Source organism: Parasteatoda tepidariorum, chromosome 7 (assembly GCF_043381705.1).
Source record: "Parasteatoda tepidariorum isolate YZ-2023 chromosome 7, CAS_Ptep_4.0, whole genome shotgun sequence".
NCBI lineage: Eukaryota > Metazoa > Arthropoda > Arachnida > Araneae > Theridiidae > Parasteatoda > Parasteatoda tepidariorum.
Window position 1 is genome coordinate 13,975,089 of NC_092210.1, and position 23,473 is coordinate 13,998,561.

Genomic DNA, 23,473 nt, shown 5'->3' on the forward strand with positions numbered 1-23,473 from the left:
TCATTTGTTGTATGTTTTGTTGAAACTTAGATTAATAGAACACGTATATTGAAAATACTACAAGTATATTCAATATTGGATGGTTGGATGGAATATTGGATGGTTAGTCGTAAAAATCAATCGGAAGTAGTAGCCTGAAAGTCTTACGACGAATTTTAAGTGCATCTGCGCTTATCTTTACACGGTTAACCATTTATGGAACAAGCTTTTTTGATTCCAACTGTCTATGTTCACATGGACATTATTTCAATTTGGTACTCTCGTATCACGTCTTGCATTAGTACGTATACGTACTCTTTAGTACTCACAATCTCGGACAGCTAGAGCAGCGATGGCTCAGGGGATAGAACGTTCACTTTCCAATGAGGTGAACTGGGGTTCGATCCTGGTGATGGCTGGTCGATACGAATTCGATCAGGCTTGCACCGACCACAGTGCTGACGTGAAATATCCTCAGTGGTAGACGGATCATGGGTTAGATTCCCCTTGCCGTCAGGCTAACCATGGGTAGTTCCGGTGGTTTTCCTCTCCATGTAACGCAAATGCTGATTAGTTCCATCAAAAAGTCCTCCACGAAGGCAAATTTCTCTCAATATTCGATCCAGGAGTTTCCTTTTCTTCTGGATTGGGTTCAAAATTACAAGACTACGGAGTTGAACATTAGTAGTCGTAAACCCAAAAATTCGGTCAGCTGTTCAACGACGGTTATAAAATTATAATATATAAAATCTCGGAAAGCTAGCCGGTTACAATCTATCCAGCGTCGCAATTATAATGCACGCTGTTTTTTCTGTTATTTTAATGTTACCTGAACTAAGAAAAAGAAATCAAATTTTAAGAAAATTCCAAGCAGGAGAGCGAATTGTTAACAGGGACATTGGGATTGGAAAATTGCTAAAGAGTTAACAAATGAAACAATTGAAAATACTGTCGAGTCCCAACTACATTTCATTCACCCTATAAGGAAATTAAACGAGGACTTTCCTCGGATATTTTTGAAATATAAAGTTGATAGTAAATAAAATATGCTCTCCTGTTGTGAGTTTTTAAAACATATCTATTGCAAATGTTCCGAATACTGGTGCCATAGATATTGTATTGTGACTGCCATAATGTGTCATTATAAAGTACCTTTTATGAAGGAGACTTCATGAAGGATAAATATAAATATAAAATTAGAATGAGTTTTTTAAGCTAAAATATATACACTTTAATTCCATTTTAGGAGAACAAAAATAAATCTTAAATCCTTAGCTTTAGCGCGTCAAAATTTGATAATTTATATTCCTGAGGGTGAAAAACACGAAAATGCATGATAATTTTTGTCACTGCAACCATATCTGTTTCAACGTTGTGGCATGAATTATTAGAAAACATCTTGAAACATTAGCGCATTGCAGCATGGGGATAGCTGTGTCTATCATTTTTGGCAGTGTACCTTTTTTTCCTTCAACCAAAATTATACTTCAGTTAGTGTTGTCATCTATTGTTGAGAAAATTAATCATCAAAAGGAAAAAAAATTAAAATTCTTAAAACTCATCCTCCCATTTCCCCCTCATTTGCGTAAGAACTGTTATGTGTCGATACTTTATGCTTCACTGATCTATGTTTACGTTTATATATTTTCACTTCTAAGTACTAAATCTTTGTATCATCATCTTAATCTTATTCAATTTTCATGATGTAGTCAAAACATGTAATTTAAATTGAGCTGTTATGACCTATTTTAAGTAGTCTTAACGAATTATAAATAAAATGTAATCATTTCAATCACTGTTAGTCTAATTAACATCGGTGTCATAAGAACCTCTTTTTCATTTCTACCTCCATCCAGTGTTAACAAAAGGAATCATCATAAGTAAAAAAACAACAACTTCAGCTTAAATCTATCAATTATAGAATTAGAACTTTAGCATATCAGTCATAAATAAGTGTAACAGTAATCCATAAATATAAAGTAATTTTTCCATTTGCATCTACCGGTATTTTAATAAATTAATCTAAAATTTTGAGTGGTAAAAAAAATTAATAGCAGTAAATGACTTCGGAAGCATTTTCCAAAATTCTTAATAATTATGGACTTAATTTTGCAAACTTTTTAAGGTAGGTAATGGCGTGGCTTTAATGTATGTTTAGGAGTTGTCCTCCTTCAGACGTATATATATATATATAGAGAGAGAGAGAGAGAGTAATGAAAACTTTTTTATATCTGCAGCCTACTTACTGTGCAATAGCTCGCTTAGATTCCGATTCAATTCAATTCATTCCTATTCAATTGCCTAAGAACATTATTAACATGGTCAATTAAAAACATTATTTGAGGTAGAATTGTTTTTGTTTAATAACATTTAACATAATTGATATTGTAATAGAAGAGGTTTGTGGAAGAAGATGTTAAGTTGATTTTTAGTAAACGAGCCTTAGAGTTTAACATAAGGAAGATGTTTACAAAATCTTACTTTTTCCCCCCTAACTGTAAACCGTTTTTGTCCTGACAAAGTAAATCTTACAGCCTATCATAAAACACGTCCTTAAACTTTGAAATTAATTGCTTTCAAAACGTCACTTAAAATATTCTTTCACTCAAAACTAAATACATGAAAAATGAAATTGCCGAAACAAGGGAAATAATTCATTAAAGATTTTTCCGAAATATAAAATTTGGTTTGGTTCGATGAGTTTATTTTGATTTTTGCTTTGGCAAAAATCGACTAGATTTACTCCAAAATAACTCAATTTAATTCATTCATTTGGAAAACTAACAAATGAACAAATAAATAATACGTATAATTAAAATTTTAGTTAATGAGATTTGTCCTTTTTTGTTCGCTGATCTGAATCTGATGTTGATAAGATTTATCTTTCAAATGTATGACATTAATTCAAATCAAAGAATTCCCCTGAAAAAAAAATGTATTCTAAATTCGGAAGATCTCATAAATAAAATCTGCATGCAAAAGTTTGAGATACATGCGGTATTTTCTTTCCTGTAGGTGACAGAGACATAAAGGTCCTCTGGCCATCGTCTGAATCTGATATTGCCAAAATTTTTCTGAAATGATGGAACTAGTTTTGAATTCGTCCGTAAAAACCATTAAAGAAAACAATCACAGCACAAAAGATCTCATAAGTAAAAAATATTAATTAGTTAAATGAATAAAATGAATAAAAGTGTAATAATGAGAGTAGTTAGAGATGAAGTTTTTTTTTCCATCTTCTATTGACCATAGTGGGCATCGTCATCGGGTGTTGACCATCATCTGATTCTGAAATTGATCAGTTGTTGTAATTAGTAGGAGACAGAGACATTAAAATCCTCTGATCATAGTCTGGATCTGATGATGATAAATTGTTTTCTGAAATGAGGGAACTAATTTTTAATTCGACTGTGAGAACAGAAAAAAAGATCACAACAAGAAAGATCTCATAAGTAAAAAATATGGATTAGTTAGTAAAAATTGTAGTTATAAGAATAGTTTAAGATATAAGTTTTTTTTCTTCTATTGACCATAATGCCCATCGTCATCGAGTGTTGACCATCATCGTCTGAATTTGATTGGGAATTTGATGATGAAAAGAGATTTTAAAATGGTGGTCAAATCTAATAACTTGACTGATAATAAAAAAAAAAGTATAACAGAAAAAAAAATCAATAAACATATAATTATTATTATACAGAAGATCTGAGGAAGATCTTCGAAAGTTGTATGTGAGATTTAGTCAGTGATGAGGTATTTTTTTTTTCTGTTGTACTTAGTTGGCCTCAAGCCATCGTCTGAATCTGAAATTGATGAAAACTAACGACTCCATCCAATAAAACAAAGACTTTTTTCCTCCTCGCGCTTGGATCACAAATCCATTTATTATTCAGCCTTGTTCTCATTTTCTTTTAGACACGAAAATTAGACATGGTCATCCAGCGAGTGATAATCGCCAAATGCACACACGAATATGATTTAAATTCCGGGACTCAATTTAAAGATGTGAGGTGCAGTTCTCCGTTTCCAAAGACGCAGTGACCTTTGAGAAAGTCGGTTATCGTTAGGTGATTATCGTGATATAGCCCACCCTCCCGATTCTTGAAGAATGAAATCGTTGATCAGAATAAGGCGGCAAGCTAGAGACGAAAAAGGTAAAAAAAAAAGTTGCCAATGGTCCCAGGGGTCAGCCTATTATCATTTGTTTGTCGGCTGTCGCTCTCGGCCACTCCTTACCTTCAGTGGACATTGCGTCCAAGACTGAAAATGAGCACCCCAAAAACACACGTTCCGGCTTTCAACTTTGTTCTCCTCAAAACCTCCTGAAAGAAATCAAGATTTCGCCATCAGAATTTTAATACTCAGTCAAATTATCAGTGTCTGCTAACTACAAAGCAATCCACGAGAAACTAATTTGGTTTCTTTGGGTTCTTTTCTTGAATAACAATGTTATCCTTGGTGATTTGCTTGAAAATGATCACGTCGAGACACTTGTTTTGTGCTGGTGTTTTTTTCCTCTCTTTTTTTTAAATAATATATCTATACATATTTAATATTATGTGATGCTGTAAGAAAATTTAGTGAACAAGCCTTGATATCTAAGTCTTCTTCATTATTAGGAATAAAGGTATAAGGTTTTAGGTTTGTCGCTTACTGGAAGGTGTCTAAAAAAAATTTTTTTTTTATGCTTTTACTTTTCATCAAAATTTTAGAGTAAAACCAATGTAATGTTCCATTGAAGCGAACAAAATTTCGAAAATTTTGTTTTGAAAAACAGTTGTTTATTGTTGTAGAGAATGGTGTAGTAATTTGAAATTAATTAGTAGTTGCTGTAATTTTGAAAAAAATCGTTATAGATATATATATCCGCTCTAAATGTAAATTTCTCTCTTTACCGTTAATTTAACTTTTTTTTACACACTTTGCTTTTTCTTCTCTTCTTTCTGAAGATTTCGTAATGTTTTATTTTATTTGTGATAATGATCTATTTCTAATTTAGTAATTCCTTGTTCAATTAGATTTGCAATAGATTAAATATTAATAAAGTACTTAAATACCTTTTTTCAAGTTTTTAAATACCTTTTTGTAAATTCCGTTTTTTTTGTTGCTAAAATTATGTCACTGCTATAAATAACTATTAAACTAATCGGATGATTTTAAATCTCTAAATTACCGTTATAAACACACCAGTATTATAGCTCAAAACTTAAGTATCACATTAGATGATAACGCTTAAGAACTAGAATCACACGAAATATTTATTTTAAGCAAATGATTGTACTCCATTAAAATACCATGATTATACATCGTTTTATTCACTTTTTAAGAAAGGAAAGATGATGTTTATACCGGAAATTTTTGCCTTTTAACATGAATATTATCATCATATTATGTTTTAAGTATAACTTTGTTTTTTAAGAAGCAGTGGTTAATATGTCGCAGGAAGGCTGCATTTACAGCATCTGTCTCTCTGTCAGCTGTTTGGGGAGCAACTGAACAGTAGTAGTATTGGTGCGTTTATTGCAGTCATTAAGTTTCCCTTCTTTATTTTCGGGAGTGAAAGTGTCTATTAACCTCGACCCCTGTCTCCATGATAATGATAAAACTTGAGGCTAAATAATATACATTTGGTGATTTTTGGATATTTCAATAGTTATTTATATTTTAAGTTTAGCATGAGAAATGACAAAATATACACAGAATGTATTATTATTTATAACTAAGTTTGAAGAGCTTGCATTGATTAAATTAACGGCAGATTGGATCAAGCTCAATATAACAATAAACGCGTAATATCCTGTTGAGATTCTACGTTCAATATATTAGACAACATTTGGTACGATTTAATCGCAGAATAAAAATTAATAAGTAATTTTTTTTTTTTTTTTCAGTTCGCATGCTGTCACAAATCAATTGTCTGTGTAAAAATATTATTGGATTTTCCCTTGTAAATTGGAATTTTATAAATACAATGAAAAATTACGTAAAAAAAATTTAAGGAAATCGATTCAAGTCAATTTTTAGACAGTTTTATGACGTCTTATTACTTGAGACGGGTGAATTTTGTTTCATGTCAAAGATTTAAAGAAATATCCTACAAATCAATTGCGAAAAAAGTGCTAAAAACTAAAACTTTTCATTTTCTGTGTAATAATTTAAAATATTTAAAAAAAAGAGTTTTTTAAGTAAAATAAATTTAGTATTCATTTTTTAACAAGAATATTTTAATGCTTTTATAATTTATTTCCTTCTAATAAAATTGCATTAAATGTTGTTCGATGTATTAGAAACTATGCGTCAGGATTTCATATTAACAATTCATCAGTGAATCAAATAAATATATAAATGTATGTACATAAATATATAAATAAATAAATAAATGAGTATATAGTTAAATTGTAAGTGGGGTGTACATTTTGGGAACAAGAGCGTATGCACTTATGATACCGATTTCCCTTACATATTTATATTTTTTTTATGACGCTCTAATCACAAGAAAAATTACATTTTGGTATATTTTTAATTCTAAAACAGTTTAATGGTTAATAAATAAAATCTGACAGATTATCGAAATTATATTTGCACTAAAATATAAAATCCAAAAAAGGTATTGTGAAATTTTTTTAAATTCATATTCAAAAATTTATCAATAATTTATTTTGTAAATTAAAGAAATTTAAATGATGAATAACTGTTTCTCTTAGATCTAAATAACTGCAAATAAATACAAATTTGAAAAACTATAGTTTGGAAGTGAGTCGTGCTTTGGAATATTTAACTTTTAACGAAATAGGACACCGGTGTTCCTTGCTGTTTTACATAATCATAAGTTATTAAAATGTTAAATATTATATTTTTCACTTATTTAGACCTAAATTTACACAAAATTAAGAAAAAGCGTATAAACATATGCTTAATACAAATTCTGTGTCAAAGGGATAAAAATGACGAAGTTTAAATAGTACTTCTCCAAAATATTGCATAGGAAATACAAAAGAACACACATAAACTCAAAAAATGAAGACAATAAATAAATAGTCTGTATATCGTGACTTGAAACAAAAATACTGCCCACTTTCATTACTTTTCTTGAAATAAACAGAAAGACTGATTGGTTTATTTTTTTAAACCAATAATTATTTTTATTGTCAAATAAAGTTGTTTTGAAAATAATTATTTACGTTTTAAATGTAGTTTGTAAGTTTTAAATGTTGTTTCCATCAATACTTTTTCTTTATTTTTACAATTTTGTAGTAAATGTTACAGTTAATAAATACACAAGTGGGCGACCTTTGTGCTAAAATACAAACTAAGTCAAAACAACGTTAAAGAGCAATTTTTTTTGTGCTTCTTAATGTTGTTGTGCCTTAATTTGTTGCAGTTTATAGTTTACTTTGTTTTTCGTAATTCGTAAATGTTGTTTGTTGTAAATCGTCAGTTAAATAAAATAAAATATATAGTAGATTGCGAATCAACATCTAAAAATTCTATTCTTAATGTATTTATCAAATAAATAAAAACTGAAAGTGATAATAATGCAGGCACTCTTCGCATCTATTTTTTCATTTTACGATTAACAATTTACGATTCATTTTTATTGAAAGAAATCTAAGTATAAGGTAGTTTTTTTCAAACGATAAATAAAAGTACTTTCTGAAACCAAACGATTTCAGCGAGTATAATTTTAATTAACATAACCGACTTTCAATTTACTACTTACAGTAAAAAATCTCCTTTATACGTAAAATCTAAATTTCAAACTGTAAACATACTGTAAAAATCTTTTTGCTTCTGTTCATGACAGGCAGCCTCACATTATTATTCACAACAAAAGTATTCTTAGAATTTTTCCTCTTCCATGAAAAAAAGATTTCATGGCGGTGTTTCTTACAAAAGAAATGTTGAAGAAAGGGTTACGTCGAAAGCAAAATAAAGTTCGGATTCACTAAAAAGGGGTTGAAAGAGGGGTGAGGGGCATAGATATCAACAACAACGCGTGCAGTACACTTATATACAGGCTATCAGATTTGGAATCTATACATCTGGGCAAGTCACGAATCTGTTGCTTCGAACGAGAAAACTGCCTCAAATTTTTTCTTTTTTTTCTTCTTTTCTTTATCATTAGGTGTCCCGGAACCAAGTAGTGTCCGGAGGGTATGGGCGGGTCTCTTTCCCCTTGTACATCCCCCACCCAGTCTCTTTCTTAGCAGGGAATGGATGGCGGACTTTCGGACAAGCTTTGTTTTTGACTCTTGTCCTCTCTTGTGCTTGCACCTTCTTTTAACTTTTGCTTTTTATTGTTTTTTTTTCTCCACCCTATTTAAGAAGGGGAGGTAGCGTGGAGTCTGTTTCGAGTAGCTCTTTTTCGGGCATAGAGCTTTGATTTGATTTACGAGCCTCAGTACTTTCATTTAGATTTGTTTCGTTTGTTGTTAACAAAATTATTATAGTGAAACTTTAAAAATAAGTACTATTTATAAGTTGATTTATGCGCAACTTTTTTTTAAAAAAAATAATTATCACCAATATTTAGGTAAATAAATTTAGTAATAATTACCAGGTTGTTTAGAGTAACTTTTTTTTAAAAAATAACTAAAATGTCGATTTGATATAATGCCTTTTGGTTTTTCTGTTTGTAATGAGTTTGTTTGTTGTTGTTTGCAAAATTGCTGAAATGAAACTTTAAAAATGAGTAGAAGAGTGTTGTCAGGATCTAGGACCACATTATCTGCTTTATTTACCTTGAACCAGTGTGCCCTCTAGTGGAGAAATTATGAATTTCAGTATATATATAATTGATGCCTGTAAAACCAAGCATTATCTTCTGTGTTGTGGTACCACTTATAGGTTTTCTAGTTCAGTGCTAAAGTACTTCGTTTAATTTTCAATCTTTTAGCACTATTCAGCTTTCACGAGAACTCCTTCCAACTTAGAGGCTGTGGATATATACTGTAGAGAAACAAGTGGGAAATTAGTTCTGTTGAGTAAAGATTGAACAATGACCAGACAACCACCCTATAAACCAATGCGAAACGCTTAACCCCGCACCCCTGTTTGAAATGACTTATCCTTGTAACCACAGTAACTGCCAACAAGTGTGTCTAGTTTCGAAGAGTTCTCGGGACAGCCGGATAGTACTTATAGGAAAACAAAATTTAGTTAACTTGGTTAAGTACTAAATACTTATTCTCTACAAAGTAAAAATATAATTTTTTTGGAGGAAAATAACTTCTTATTTGATAGATCAAGTATAATAATAATAATAAAATGTATGTTTGTTTTACCTCTGAGCAGTGTGAGTGTTGTATCTTGGTGATTTACTTTATCAATAAAATTATTAAAAAAATAAAAAATAAAACATGTAAAATAGTAAGTGGTGAAAAATCAAAAATTTAAAATTTTTTATACATGCATTATCTCTACATCTTGATTGTTAATAAATAAATAAATAAAAATAAATTGCAACTTTTTTTAAACAAAGTTCATCCGACATATTTTGAATTCGTATTAGCTGTCAGGGTGCATTTGTATAAAATATTAGAATTTTTTCAGGAGTAATTATAAAGAGGATTCAGGAGTAATTACCTTCAATCATACGGCTTCAAATTTTTTTTTAATTTAAATATATCAAAGAAGCAAAGTTACAAAATCCGAAAGCAAACAAAAAAAAAAAATTGCGGATAAAAAAAAAAAATTACTAGTGGATTATGGGCAAGAGTCAAAAGGAAGCTGAATTTTTCTTTTTTTCTTTTTTTTTTTTGAAATTTGAGGGTTATTATAAATAAAATAAAATTATAAAAATAAACAAATATATGAATAAAATAAAAAATAAAAATTGCCAGTGGTTTACTGGCTAGAGTCAAAAGGAAACTGAAGAAAATCAGTCGAAAATTTGAAGGTAAAGACTAAAAATTAAAATTTTTTAAAATCAAAAAGTTAACAACAAATCCAAGTTCAGGACCAGGCTCTGATATTTCAACTTTTGAATAGTCTCTCGAATTCGGTCCTAGTTCAAAATCACCATTTTTGCATTAAATATAAAAATAGTATATTTTAAAACTTGAAAGTTATTAATGCTACTTGCCGCATCCAATCAATTGTTACCTTCTAGTGAGGGTCGTCGTCATTTTACAGAAGGTTTCGTGAGTTTTCTCTTCACTTTTAATAAGGGGGCGTTGCCCTACTTCAATAAACGTTCTTTTCTGGAGGATGAGCGCTACGGGTGCTCTGTTACAAGAAAGAATGTCTGCTGATCAAATGGGTGCGACGAAATTATAATTTTTTTTCTTTCTAATTTTTCTTAGAGCAGTTGGTAGTTTTATCACTATTCTATTAATTATCTTTATTCTTATGTGTGTGTCAATATTTCCCCCCCGCAAAGAATAATAATGTTTTGCTTTTCCTGTGCTAGTATGTGAAATAATTTAATTTCTTGTGGTAAATAGCCTTTTAGTTAATAAACTCAAAATATTATTTTTCTTATTGCTTCTTTTAAAACATGCAATAAATAAAGTGAGTTATGTTTTTTTAATAATTAGTATTGAAAAATCAATCTATCAATTTTAAATTTAAAAATCACAATTTTCTTTCTTTAAATACAAATGAACTAATTCAATTTGTTCAGTTCAGAGAGGAGTGTAACATATATCATATTGCAAAACGTTCTATAGAATGTCCACCCTCCCATATTTTCTAAAGATTTTTGTCCCATCCTTTTATTCCGAACTTCAAAAACTGAAGCTTCCTAGTTTTGATTTATTCTCCACTCTCGATCGAACGTTTCAAAAATTCACTCACCACCCTCCACGCTTCAGCTTCTGCGCGAAGACAGATTCGGACAAAAATACACAAATTTTCCATTTTTCGGGGCTCGGAGAATAAAATAAAATAAAAAAATATTCGAACAAAATAATGGAAACTATTTTGCGATGGCCCATTTCTTTGTTCCTTTCCTCAATGTAAAAAGAGATTTGACGCTATAGTGGGTGACAAAGATAAGTCGCCGGTCATCTGTCTGTAGGCTGACCCCTCGCTTACCCTTGTCGACGGGAAGGACATTCGATTAATAACCGACCCCCCTTTTTAGATTTCCTTTGTCTCCAGCACTCTAAAGGGTCATCTATTTCGCCCTCTGATAATCTGAAAGCACATTTTTATATTTGAAGGTTGGCTGAAGTTAGAAAAAGAAAAAGCTTCCGATTCGTACTATTGTTTGATTTTAAACGACCCGATACTGCCTTTCGAAATAAAATAATATTTCATGTCTTTTGAAACTTAGCTGCAAAATTTTAGTTATGTTACAAGTATGAGTTGATTTTAGAAGAATTGCTAACTAAATTAGTAATTTCAAAATTGTTACACAACTAAATTAAAATAACTAAATTCAATATTAAAAATGTTAGCTCCTTTGGGATATATTTTTCATTTTCTCCAACGCCAACTTGGAGAATGACCTTTCGTTATACAGGCATCTGAAGGGCAGAATTGTTGGCCACTTTTCCAAGGGCACCATGTAAGGTGGGCCAACGTTGCTCCCACAATAAGGACAGATAGTACAGAGAATGAAAGAACATCCATGCCTTGCAATGGATCCTCCCGTCACCGAAGTGTCCATGTGATCTTTTCTCATTCTTTTATATTTCTTCTTTTTTAAATGCAGACTTAGTTAACAACACCGTTTGATCAGATTACCTAAACTAAATAATGCCTCCAACGATTGACGGAATGAAGACGATTCAGAATTTTATGCCTTTCAACTATAACGTCATTTAACATTTCATTAAACAATCATTTTGACCTTGCAAGAACATTGTTTCGTTACAAGGTATTCTCGATAGATCCCTGGTAAATGTATCACTGTGAAAAAAAAAAATTAAAAATAAATCAAAGTGATATAAAACGTGTGGAATTCGACCGAAAATACTGATTTGGACAATTTTGACCTACGAAAAATCAATTAAATAATTACAAATTATTTAACCTAAGAAGGAGATTTAAACCAATTAAAATTGTCAAAGGAATTTTGAAGTTATTATAGACGACTAATTGGTTTGATTGATTGATTTTTACTAACGCGAATAATAATTATTATAACTGTTATTTGTATTATGATTTTAATTACAATATTGAAAATTGCAATAATTTGAAAAATTTTGACAATTATTAAAATTTGACAATTTTAATGATTTAATTATTGATTAAATCAATGCTTAATTTCTATTGTAACATTAAATTAAAATTTCAGAGTGCGTCTATTTTGTTATAACGTACAAAAAGCTGTACTCTGCTATAATGCATGATAGTTATAATATATGCCCCCCGAGGCGGGTCAGTGGTTATTATTAGTTTATGAAATCAATACATATATATTCGATCCGTGAATATTCTAATACTAAATAAAAAAAATTTGGCTACAAAAAATGCTTACTTCTTTTGCAAAAGATAAATAAATAAGCCAGTAGGACATCAATATCAAGTGCAATTATGTTGTAAGATCGTATCAATCAGGCAGTTATTAGGGTGTAATTGGTAATCAGACAAACAGTTGCGAAATTCAGTTTTATACCATGCCACCATTCATTTCCTAATTGAAAATGAGATGGTTTCGGATATGCCCTTAACCACCCTAACAATTTCAAACTTGATTTCTTGTAAAATTTGATCCTTAAATAGCCCTTCGACGTCTATCTATAAGTTTGAAGAAAGATCAGATCGCCAAATCAAGTAGGAGGTTGGCATGATGGAACATCTGTTGCATAGGGAGATCAGCGCCAATGAAATATGACAGCGTAAAAATGAAACGGTTTAATAAGAAAATTGCTCGCCATGCCATGTCCTTTTTTTGATCCCAGGTGCTGGAAGACCACAAAATTTTCTTCGAGTGATGAGCCCCCCCCCCCCCCCACACGACATTTTCAATTTGCCTTTTTGTCTGCCGTTTTTAGTGAGAGGTTACAGGCCATGAGAACGTAACCGGAAATTGCTTTTGGCATGAAAAGTTATTTTTTTCCCTTCACTTCTTTTGGCCCACCCCTTGTCTACTTTGTTATTGGGTAATTCGTTTAATGATGTTACTTTGTACTCTTACGCGCGCAAGGTATTTGTAGCACTGACTATTTGTTAATAGGTATTTAACATGGTGGGAAATACATGAAAAAAAAGCATTTAGATTAGAAAATCAAATTTGCATTCTAAGTCAGATTATTAAATTATAATTTAATAATCATATTTATAATCCAAATTGTCAATTTGATTTAATTATTTATTGTCACACATATGCAGGCTTGCGTAGTAACATGGTGGACTGATCGTAAAGACACAGTTCCCAGTAGAAACCCGAAGTCAAGTATCACTGGCTGCTGTCAGTAAGCGGGTTTATGACCTATTTGATCAGCCTGCGTAGGGACTGAGGGTGTGCGTGATATCGATCCTCGTTAAACTGTTCTACCGTTGAGTCCTCAACTGCGCGCAGGTCATCGGGCTACCAAAGCAGGAAAGTCATCTCCTCTACAGAGGATCAAAATTGCGATGGTATGTCTTCGGATCATCCTCAGGGATGTTTCCCAGACCGTCGCCAATAGCCCATTGTGCAGCTCTAGTGACGCAAATAATGTTCCTACCTAGCCAGACTCAAGGAATGGCTTAGAATTACTTGCCAAATTGAAGAACAGATAGCATCAGTCAGAAAAGGATATCACAAAGATACATTCAGGGTTGTAAGGGGGGGGGGATTCGAACCCCTTACCTCCACTATGCAGAACGCTTGTCGAACCATCAAGATCACTCTGCCAGTGATTCCCTCTATGTTGTTTAAAAAGGTTCCCCAATTTTCATATTTTGAGAAGAATTACCTATATTGAAGTGATACAGACACTCGAAATTTAATTAAGTTACTGGTTCTACTTCAATTATGAATTCGAAAGAATTAGAAGTTGCCAAATTGAAGAACAAATATTATAATTTGCAGAATAGCCTCACAACGAAAGAGCGAAATGAAATTCCAGAATCTCAATCTTGCGTGGCGCTTTGTAGCGTGGAGGTAGTGGGCTCGAATCCCGCTGCAACCCTGGACGTATCTTCATGCTACTTCCTTATCTGAATAGTATTATCTTTCTTTCTACTTGACAAAAACTAATAAACCGTATTTATGTTATTGAGTACACTATCGTGCATATATATACCAATAAATAAATAAACATGTGAAGTTAATGTTTTTACAATGAGCAAGTATTCATGGGTAAACAATAATTAATGGGTAAATATGTTTTAAACCTCCGAAACTGGTGTACTCAATATCCAGTTGCGTTTTTCATCTTATTTTTACATCGATTTGGTAGCAGCAAGTACAAGATAAAAAAGAAATTTTATTTTTGATTGATCAACAATTTTTCAAAATCTTCTTCAAATTCGGGTGATATTATTTTATTTCCTCACATGAATCGATGGTTTCGTTACATTTAAAGTGTACTACAAAGCGATTAAGCTTTATTTTTACGCTATTATTTATCATTATTATTTAACCCACCTCCTTGTAAGAAGACTGCTTAGTGTTGCAGCAATCATCATTTTGATCTGTAACACCTGCTCGTTGATTGTAAACATAGATTAGTTAGAAGCCTTCAGCTGTGTTGTGAATAATTGATGCATTCTATCAACAATGCAGACAGGGATCGAATCTCATATTAATTAGCCTAATAGTTTATGGAAACCCATAATATTTTTTGGTATTGGATTCATATTTATTTTTATTGGATTTATTTTATAATTATTTCATTTTGGTTTTGGATTCACCTTTCCTCGCCATCTCAGATTTTATTTTAAACTTTTGATTTGCATTTCCTTAAGTTTTTTTTATTTACTTAAACTTTTGATGATAGAATGTCTAAAGAACTATACCTCTCAGAACAAAATTGAAAGTAAAAGGGTCATTTTACTAAATTAGAATAAATGAAGCTTGATGATTTTAGGAACTTCTATAGAATTTTTTTCAAACGTGACGAGTAATAAATTTATACGCGAAGTGTGATTTTGGGTAAGTAATTTAAAACCATAAATTTTTCTATGTTTAGATTGTTTCTAAATTTTTTTTATTGCAATTGAAAACTAATTTTGATAATATATTAAACATATAATATCAAAACATATATTTCGAATGTAAACATATTAAAAATTCATTTCGAAATGCTATTGAATGACGGCCTTTTATTTTACACATTTCGAAAGATACTGCCAAAAAGAGTATATACCAATCAGTTTATTTATGAAAATTGACTAAAAATGAATAAAAGCATGACTTTTACGTCTTCACCACTTCGACAGTTGAGTTCGGTCGAGGGGTTAACTTGTTACATTTAATGAAACAATTTTACGATTATTGTATTCGTTTAGTTAGTTCAATAAATTTCAGAAATTTTACAGATAAGACGACAAAAAAATAAATAAAAAAATAAGTAAAAATAGAATTCTGCCCATGGATTTGAATCTGGATTAATGCAAAGCAGAAAAAAAAGTTTTCAAGAAAACGTGTCTTAATTTTTATATAAATTAAGGTACTGCAACTAGAATTAAGGTAGAAAAAATCTTTTATGAATCACACTACAATATTTAGTATTTTTTGTAATCAAATTAATAATCAAACTATTTAGTATTGCTTTTTATAATTTTCACACAAAAAGTATTTAGTATTTCGTTTTATTTGTTACATTTGGAAATATATTATTGAGAAAGTAAAAAAAAAAAGAAGAAGAGTTATCGAGTTTTTTTTACCTACAATGAATAATGTGCATTTATGGAATAGCTAAATAAAAAGTGAGATTAGATAAACGATGAGTAAGCCATAAAACGGTAAAAAAATATTTTCAAAATATTGAAACTCTAGCTAATTATACCTCCGCTGCTGATGTTGAATATTCCTGACGTAATTTGTTGCAATTTTGTTTGCAATATTTTTAAAATATTGGAATTCAAACAAATTATGGCAGGATTACATCTTCACTTCGTAATCTTGAATAATCCTGGGATAATTTGCTTGCATTTTATTTGCGTTTTGATTTCCAAAATATCAAAGTGGAAATCAATTATGGCAGGAATACTTCCCTACTACGTAACCTTGAGTAACGCTGCCATAATCGGTTTACATTTTGATAATTAGAAATTTTTTTTTTCAGTATTTGAAACATGGTTTACTTTAGATTTACCTGAACTTACTTTTTTTTTTCTATACTTAAAATTTTAAATTAACAATGCAGTTAAAAAAGAATTTTGCCATGAAGTTAAAATTTATTTACATGGACTGCTTGGAATCCGGATTCTATTTGGATTTCATAATCTTGAATAATCTTGACATAATTCATTTGCATCTTGTTTTCCAAAATATCAAAATGCAAATGAATTATGGCAGGATTACTTTCCCTACTACGTAGTCTTTAATTACCCTGTCATAATTGGTTTGCATTTTGATAATTTGAATATATTTTTCGGAATTTAAAACATCATGGTTTACTTTAAATTTACATGAACTTACTTATTTTCAATACTTTAAATTTTTAATTAACAATGCAGGTGAAAAAGAACTTGTGATGTACTTTTTTTCAATACTTTAAATTTTTAATTAACAATGCAGGTGAAAAAGAACTTGCCATGAAGTTAAAATTTATTTACGTGAACTGTTTGTTATCCTTGGATAGTGGGTGAAATCGGATGACATTGCATTTGTCCATATGTCCTTCACTGTGGAAAATTGAATAGACTTATCTTCTCTTGGAATGAATAGTTGGACAGATAATTTTAGCGACGGGTCGTTGTTGCTCTTGAAAACGTGTCCAGCGTGGGAAAAAGGTAGCCATTATGGAACAGGTGTAAGCAGAGCATACAAAGATCGGCTTTTTACAATTGTCACCATCATTATGTTGTCAATATGATTTAAGTACTTCTTGTATTTAAGTCTAATCTTATGACAGAACTATTTCTTTAAAATCTTAAAAGATTTTCATGCATATATGAGAGGAACTGTTATATCAGACTTGAGATTTTCTTATTACTTTCTGATTTTATGTGGAGTTAGGTTATATTTTTCTTCCGTCTATTTTTTTTTCTTTTTTTCCTTTCAAAAAATTTATGAATTATAGAAATTGCAATCGAAAAAAAAAAATTACAGTTTTATAATGAACTAAAATTTAGAAATTTTAATTAAAATACTATGGATATTTTGGGGAATTTTGCTTTTCATTAAAAATCATTAAAAATACTGCTTAAAATCATTTTTTTAAAACGAAAAATCTGGTTAACAATATCAGCAAATCGATATCAGATATCGGAAGTTTTTCAAGAAAATATTTTTTATGGGATTTTCCTTTTTTTAAAAATAAACACTGAGACCTTACGACTTGGAGGTACCCCACTAACATAAATTTTTTTAATCATACTTAGTTTATGACACCGTTTGATTTTGTTGACTGGAAAAAGCAGTTCAAGCTTGATACGATCTATTACTTTAATAAACTCGACGTTTTATTAAACTTATCTGATAATGTCATAAAAAAGAAAACTTTTGAGAGAAATAAAATTTGTAGCTTACCATGAAACTGCACCTAAGTTTAATCACCTAATCATTATTATAATATTGTCAATTTATTAATTCATTTGCGATTTCATTATATTAATGACAGATGTTGTAATGGTTGTTAATTATAATTATTACTGTTCAGTGTAATATTTTGTGCACTTTTAAAATTTTTAATAAGGGATCAAAATTATTTTTATTTATTAATGTCTCTTATTCATATGAAAAAAAGTTGACATTCGGAAGCTTTACTGCATAACATAATGATAATAATAATAAGAAATAATAATTATAATAACAGATACAGAGAAAAGGATACAACTACACTGTTAGAAATTTTGTAGCGTGTTAAACTATAATGAAAAGGATACAACTACACTGTTAGAAATTTTAAAGCGCGTTCAAACTTAATGAAAACTATGCAACTACACTATTAGAAATTTTGGAGCGTGTTCAACCATAACGAAAAGGATACAATTACACTGGTTAAAATTTTGTAGCGTGATAAACCATAATGAAAATGATACAACTGCATTGTTAAAAATTTTAGAGTGTGTTAAAACATGATGTAAAGGATTCAACAACACATAGAAATTTTGGAGTGTGTTAAACCATAAGCTCGTTCAAATTTGTTGCAACATTAATATGAGAACCATAATACGATTCAATTTTGTAATATGGATCTATGGAATTATGTAACTATGTAACGTATGGAACTATGTAATTATTTTAGTTCAAATTTGTTCATCTATAGCTCGTATTACTGTACAATGGTTCGTTCAGTGACTGATATAATGGCTCGACTCTGGACCAATTTTTCCGAGAGTGTATGAACTAAAAGAATAAACATAAGACATAATTAAAAATTGTTCAAATAAAGGAATTTGAGCTGTTAAAAATTATTTAAAATGCAGGATGAGACAAAACATGCGCAGTATAAGAAAATATTTTAAGAAAATTTTATTCCTATAGCCTTAAAGATAACGATTTTTAAGTTTGGAAATTCGCCTTGCATGCAAGTTACACTTTTATTTTGTGTGACAAATTGGGTGGTCTTTAAAACTAGATAAGCTCAAAAATCGATTGTGACGGGCATTGGGACTGAATGAATGTAACGCCTGTGGTGACAGCAGTTGACAGTCAACTTAATCGCTTGTCGTATACTTGTCTCCCATCTTTTGTTCGAAAAGATTTTAATGGATGTTCTCACTGATTTTATACCTTCTTCTGAGAAAATTCCCATTATCAGAAGTTTGCATTCTATTTTTATTTCCCAGGGGACGTTCCATTCAAGGCCCCATTGCTAACAGAAACATGAAAGACATTTTAGAACTTTTTGTTTGTTTGTATTTCTCGAAATGTAGCGTGCAACACTGACTTAGGGAAGTTCTGTTCTTTTAATACCAATGACAACACTTCTTTTCGAATTTTTTTCTTCTTCCTCTGGATCAAACTTAATTGTAGAAGTTATGTAGAAAGGGAGGAAAAATTATAAATATGCTTTTAAGCCTTTTTATTTAAATTCAATTCCATTTGAAAGCATTCAGAAAATGTAAAATACAAGATTGTCATACAAGGAAATTTGAAATATTTTTTCGGTGCTTTCTATAATAAAATATTATTAAAAGTTTTGTGTTTTTACTCTCCGTACTGATTGGTAAGGCAGGATGAGAAATGATAGTCAATTTGTTTATCTATTGTAGTTAAAAAATGCATCGCCAAAAAGGTGCACTTCTTATTAATCTTTAGCGAAACCAGGGTAATTCACGTAGATTCTCTTCTCCGAAAAATTAAAAAAATTTTCTGTCCACTTTTCATTATTTTTCAGTTTTAATTCGATCTAACAATTTTATTTTATCACTTCTAAAGCAACCCTATTTATTTTTATTTCATTTTTTAACTGGGAAAAATGTTTGCAATTTCAAACTTTTTTTAAAATTTTTATTTTATTTGTTGCAACGAAAACAACCAGAACGCAGTTGCATTTTATCTTTTTCTCATTGCGCTAGGTTTATTTCCTGTTATAAGAACAGATTTAAAAAGTTTTGTGTTTCTCACAATTCCTCACTTATAACTTAACTCCTTAGAAATCTAATATCTAACCTCATAATTGTGTTCTCTTCAGCGTCTTGTGTTTTAATTTTCATAGTCGAAAGAGAACGACAAAAGATTTGTTTTAACTATCATGCCTAAAAAATAAAATAAAAAGGAATTATTGGCATTTTCGAACTCTAATATTTCAAAACACTTAAAATACAATTATTGTTCTACTTTCTTTTTGATACTTAGTGCGAATACTTTATCTTGATACCAATCAATATAAAGAGACATAAATAACTTTCTCATGTTTCCAACTTCCCGGAGGTCAATTGGAATTGCCTGAGATAACAGAATATGAAATGATTTCGCGGACAATGCAATTAATGACTCTGAGGTTGATTAAAAAGAGTATATTAAAAAAAATTACTTAGACCCACCACTACGCTTTAATGTATTCTTAATATCATATCCATATTAACGCGGCTTTTTCTTTTGTGTGTGTTTATTTCTAATTTGCTATTTTGATACTAAAGGTAAATAGCTTTAGAAAAGGTGCCGTATAAAAGTTTCAATCTAATAAATAGTAGTCTGAACTAGCAGGTGTATTTTTAATTATCTTGGTTAATTTATGTATATATTTTTTTATTGAGAATAGGAGATTGTAACATTCATAGAAAAATGAGTGTTGAATTTGATTTAGATATTTATGAAATTCTTATAATTTGAAATTTTACCCTGGTTGACTCTTTTCAGTTTATGGATTGAATACGGATTTCGCAGAGCATAGTGACCTCTTTTCTGCTTTTGCGTCAGACATAGTTTCTAGCAGTGTTTTATTTTATTACTTAAGCGGGTACTATCGCAAGCTTTTTGAATCTGAATTTAGAGTAGTATAGCCGCATTCAACTATTACAGTTTTTAATTATGCTTTCAATCTTGAGAATTCAAGCAAAACTCGTCAAAACTCGACTTAAGAGCGTCTGGTCTAAATGTTCTTTTTCAGTACTTTTCCTAATTTTCATTTTAACTATATTAACTTTCCACTAAAATAAATTTTTTGTATTTTAGCGTAAAATATTTTGGTTGAGAAAAAAAAAATGATAAACAGAACAAGAAAAACCAGTGATTGAGAGGGGCAAGTAAAGGGTAAAATGCATTTCCACGTGCAATGGAGAACTGGGGAAAAATTAATGTTGATATATGATGTGGTTATATAAAATATAATATTGTTACGTGATTTTGGAATACGCTTACGTAATATTCGAATATTTCCCAGTAAAATAAAATTTCTGGAGACTTTCTTTTTTCTTCTTCTATTTTATCCCTTTCAGAACCATTATCACATATATATGAACGTATGAATCTTCCATCACTGCCAATGGTATCACACATAAAACGAGCTTTTCTGACTCCAGCTTCCAAGATCACAAAGAACGTGATCTCAATACGATATTCTCGTATTAGTACGCATACGTATTCTCGTATTAGTTCACATACGTATTCTAGTATTAGTACGCATGCGTATTCTCGTATTAGTACGCATGCGTATTCTCGTATTAGTACGCATGCGTATTCTCGTATTAGCACGCGTGCGTAGGTATACTTTCATAATATGCGGATATGGAAAAACGCTTTGTTCTCATTCTGCCGGTCATAAAGGGTTTTTTAAAAAAGGAAGAAACAGAAAGAAAACGTTTTGCACAGACGGATTAAGCCTTCTTCTGACCAAAAAAAGAAATAATAAAAAAAGAAAATTCCACGGATAAACAATCAGAACTCAATGGTTAACTCTTAACAAATGTGCTTTTGAACAGTAATTACAGAGTCGTTTCTCTAGCGAAATATCTAAACGGAGTGTATCAGAATCCAAAAGTCCTCTTGTGAAAAACAATCTTTATGACATCTGAAATATAGAGTCCGTTTTCTTCTTCTTCAGAAAGCCGACAGGAGAACCTGTGATTATCCAGGCATGCGAATTCACATGAAAACAGTTCCCTACTCACACCCTCATCTCTCAGGTCGGGTATTACTGTTTTCGGACTTATCGGCGACATCTTTGAAACCATGACTTTTGATCGGCCCAGACAATTTTCTTTAAACCTCTCTTGTTAAGAAATGTACCTGCTATTGTATTATTTAAAAAGTCAGGTCCGGTTGGGATCTCGGTGCATGTCCGATGATGTCCACGCCTTCCGTTCGGCCCCATAGATCACGAAGACGGAAAGTGAGGTGTGGTGGTCCCCCTTCCCCCTCTTTTACATCTTCAGGTTGATTTTGTAGAGGGTTGTTTTTTCTTACCTGATGTTGAAGATAAATTTTACATTATTTTCATAAGAACTATTTTAGATAATAGCTTTAAGCCTTGCACTTTCATTTTCACACTCTGAAAAATCGATTCAATGTTAAATCGTAATATCGATATTTTAAACAATATTACGATGCAATTTATATAACGTGACCGACGTCCTGATGTTTATATAACGTCCTTGCTTGTCGTATTATTAGAAAGCCAACGTATCTTCAAAGGTGTTGGAATTACAAAAACTATTTAAAAATGCCGGAATATGGGTTATTATCTTTCCATTTGATCCGGCTGTGGGCTATATACATCCGGCTGTTTAACGAAGGGTTAAAATAACTTTAATTAAAATACTGAAAAGAAAAGTGTTGCTTAACTTTGTTCTTTTATTAAAAAAAAAGTAGATATTAAGTTAATAATTTATTTCTATTCATTTCATATCACTGCTTAGGAAAGATCTGAATTTTCTAGAATAATTTAATAAAATTTTAAATTTTATGAATCATGATTGTTATTAAAACATCAAGATCAATTTTTTTTCGTTTTTAATTTTAAATAATCTTCTTGTTTATGCAGAATTTAAAATTTTGAAAGCATAACATCGTTTGAAACCATAACTTTAATATAGCATTAGCTGTTGAAAAATTTATTGTTGAATTGTACCACAACCTTGGACCAATATTTCTAAGATTGTAAAGCAAAGATATATTTCCAGATGATCCAATCATAACCACAATAGAAAAGGGGATTTTCATTGATCAATACAGTTGTATTTAATTAAACTTTGAAACATAAGGTGTAGCAAACTTAAACGTTGACAACGTTTCGTAGGCTATTCGTTCTTGCAGTTCTCTTGCCTTCTTCAGGGTCATCGTTTAATTGTCATTGGTTAGTCACCACCCCCTTGGGGTTGAGGGGTCGAACCGTCATTCGTTCTCACGTTGTTACCTTTTGGGACTTTAGTCACTTACAAACAGGTTTTGTTCAAGTGTCGAGTTGTTGAATGAATGTTCACTATTATTCAGAGAAAATACACATGCGGTGTGCTTAGTTTTTGTGGTGTGGTGGATTTCCCTGTTACGGATAACTAAAATAAATTCTATCTCATGAGGTATATAACTTCACGTAAGTACATTATTTTTTTATAACGATATAATGAGCAATTTTTTAAGTGTTAAAGCATTATATATTTAGTAATAAAACAAACCATAGACTATTCTACAGAAGCATTTCATACGTGAATTTCAGTAAACAATCTGCATTTCTGAATAAATTCTGCTCATGGATTATTTCTTTCTTATCATTTATTTTAAACAGTAATAAATGTTACATTGATTATTTTTATTATTATCATTATTTTTATTATTATTTTTTTATTATTGTTATTTTTATTAATATTATTATTAATTTTTTTTCTGAAACTCTGTGTCTTTACTCATAAAAGCATGTATATTAATTAATATAGGAATATTAGTACGATATAATGAGCATTTTTTGCATGTTAAAGCATTAAAATATTTAGTAATAAAACAAAGAATAGATTATTCTACAGAAACATTTCATACGTGAATTTCAGTAAACTATCTGCATTTCTG

At 30.5% G+C, this 23,473-nt stretch overlaps 1 protein-coding gene across 2 annotated transcripts in view; it reads left to right on the forward strand.

Moving 5' to 3' along the window:
• LOC107450335 (zinc finger protein basonuclin-2) overlaps positions 1-23,473 on the forward strand; it is a 163,146-nt gene that overhangs the window by 124,982 nt on the left and 14,691 nt on the right. Inside the window, exon 1 of one of the 2 annotated variants that reach the window (XM_016066102.3) lies at positions 22,840-23,003. The exons of the other annotated variant lie outside the window; for it this stretch is intronic. Coding sequence (XP_015921588.1) covers positions 22,985-23,003 — 19 coding nt within the window. The 5' untranslated portion in view covers positions 22,840-22,984. Of the gene's footprint in view, positions 1-22,839; positions 23,004-23,473 lie in introns of those variants that run through there. 2 annotated transcript variants of the gene reach the window in all.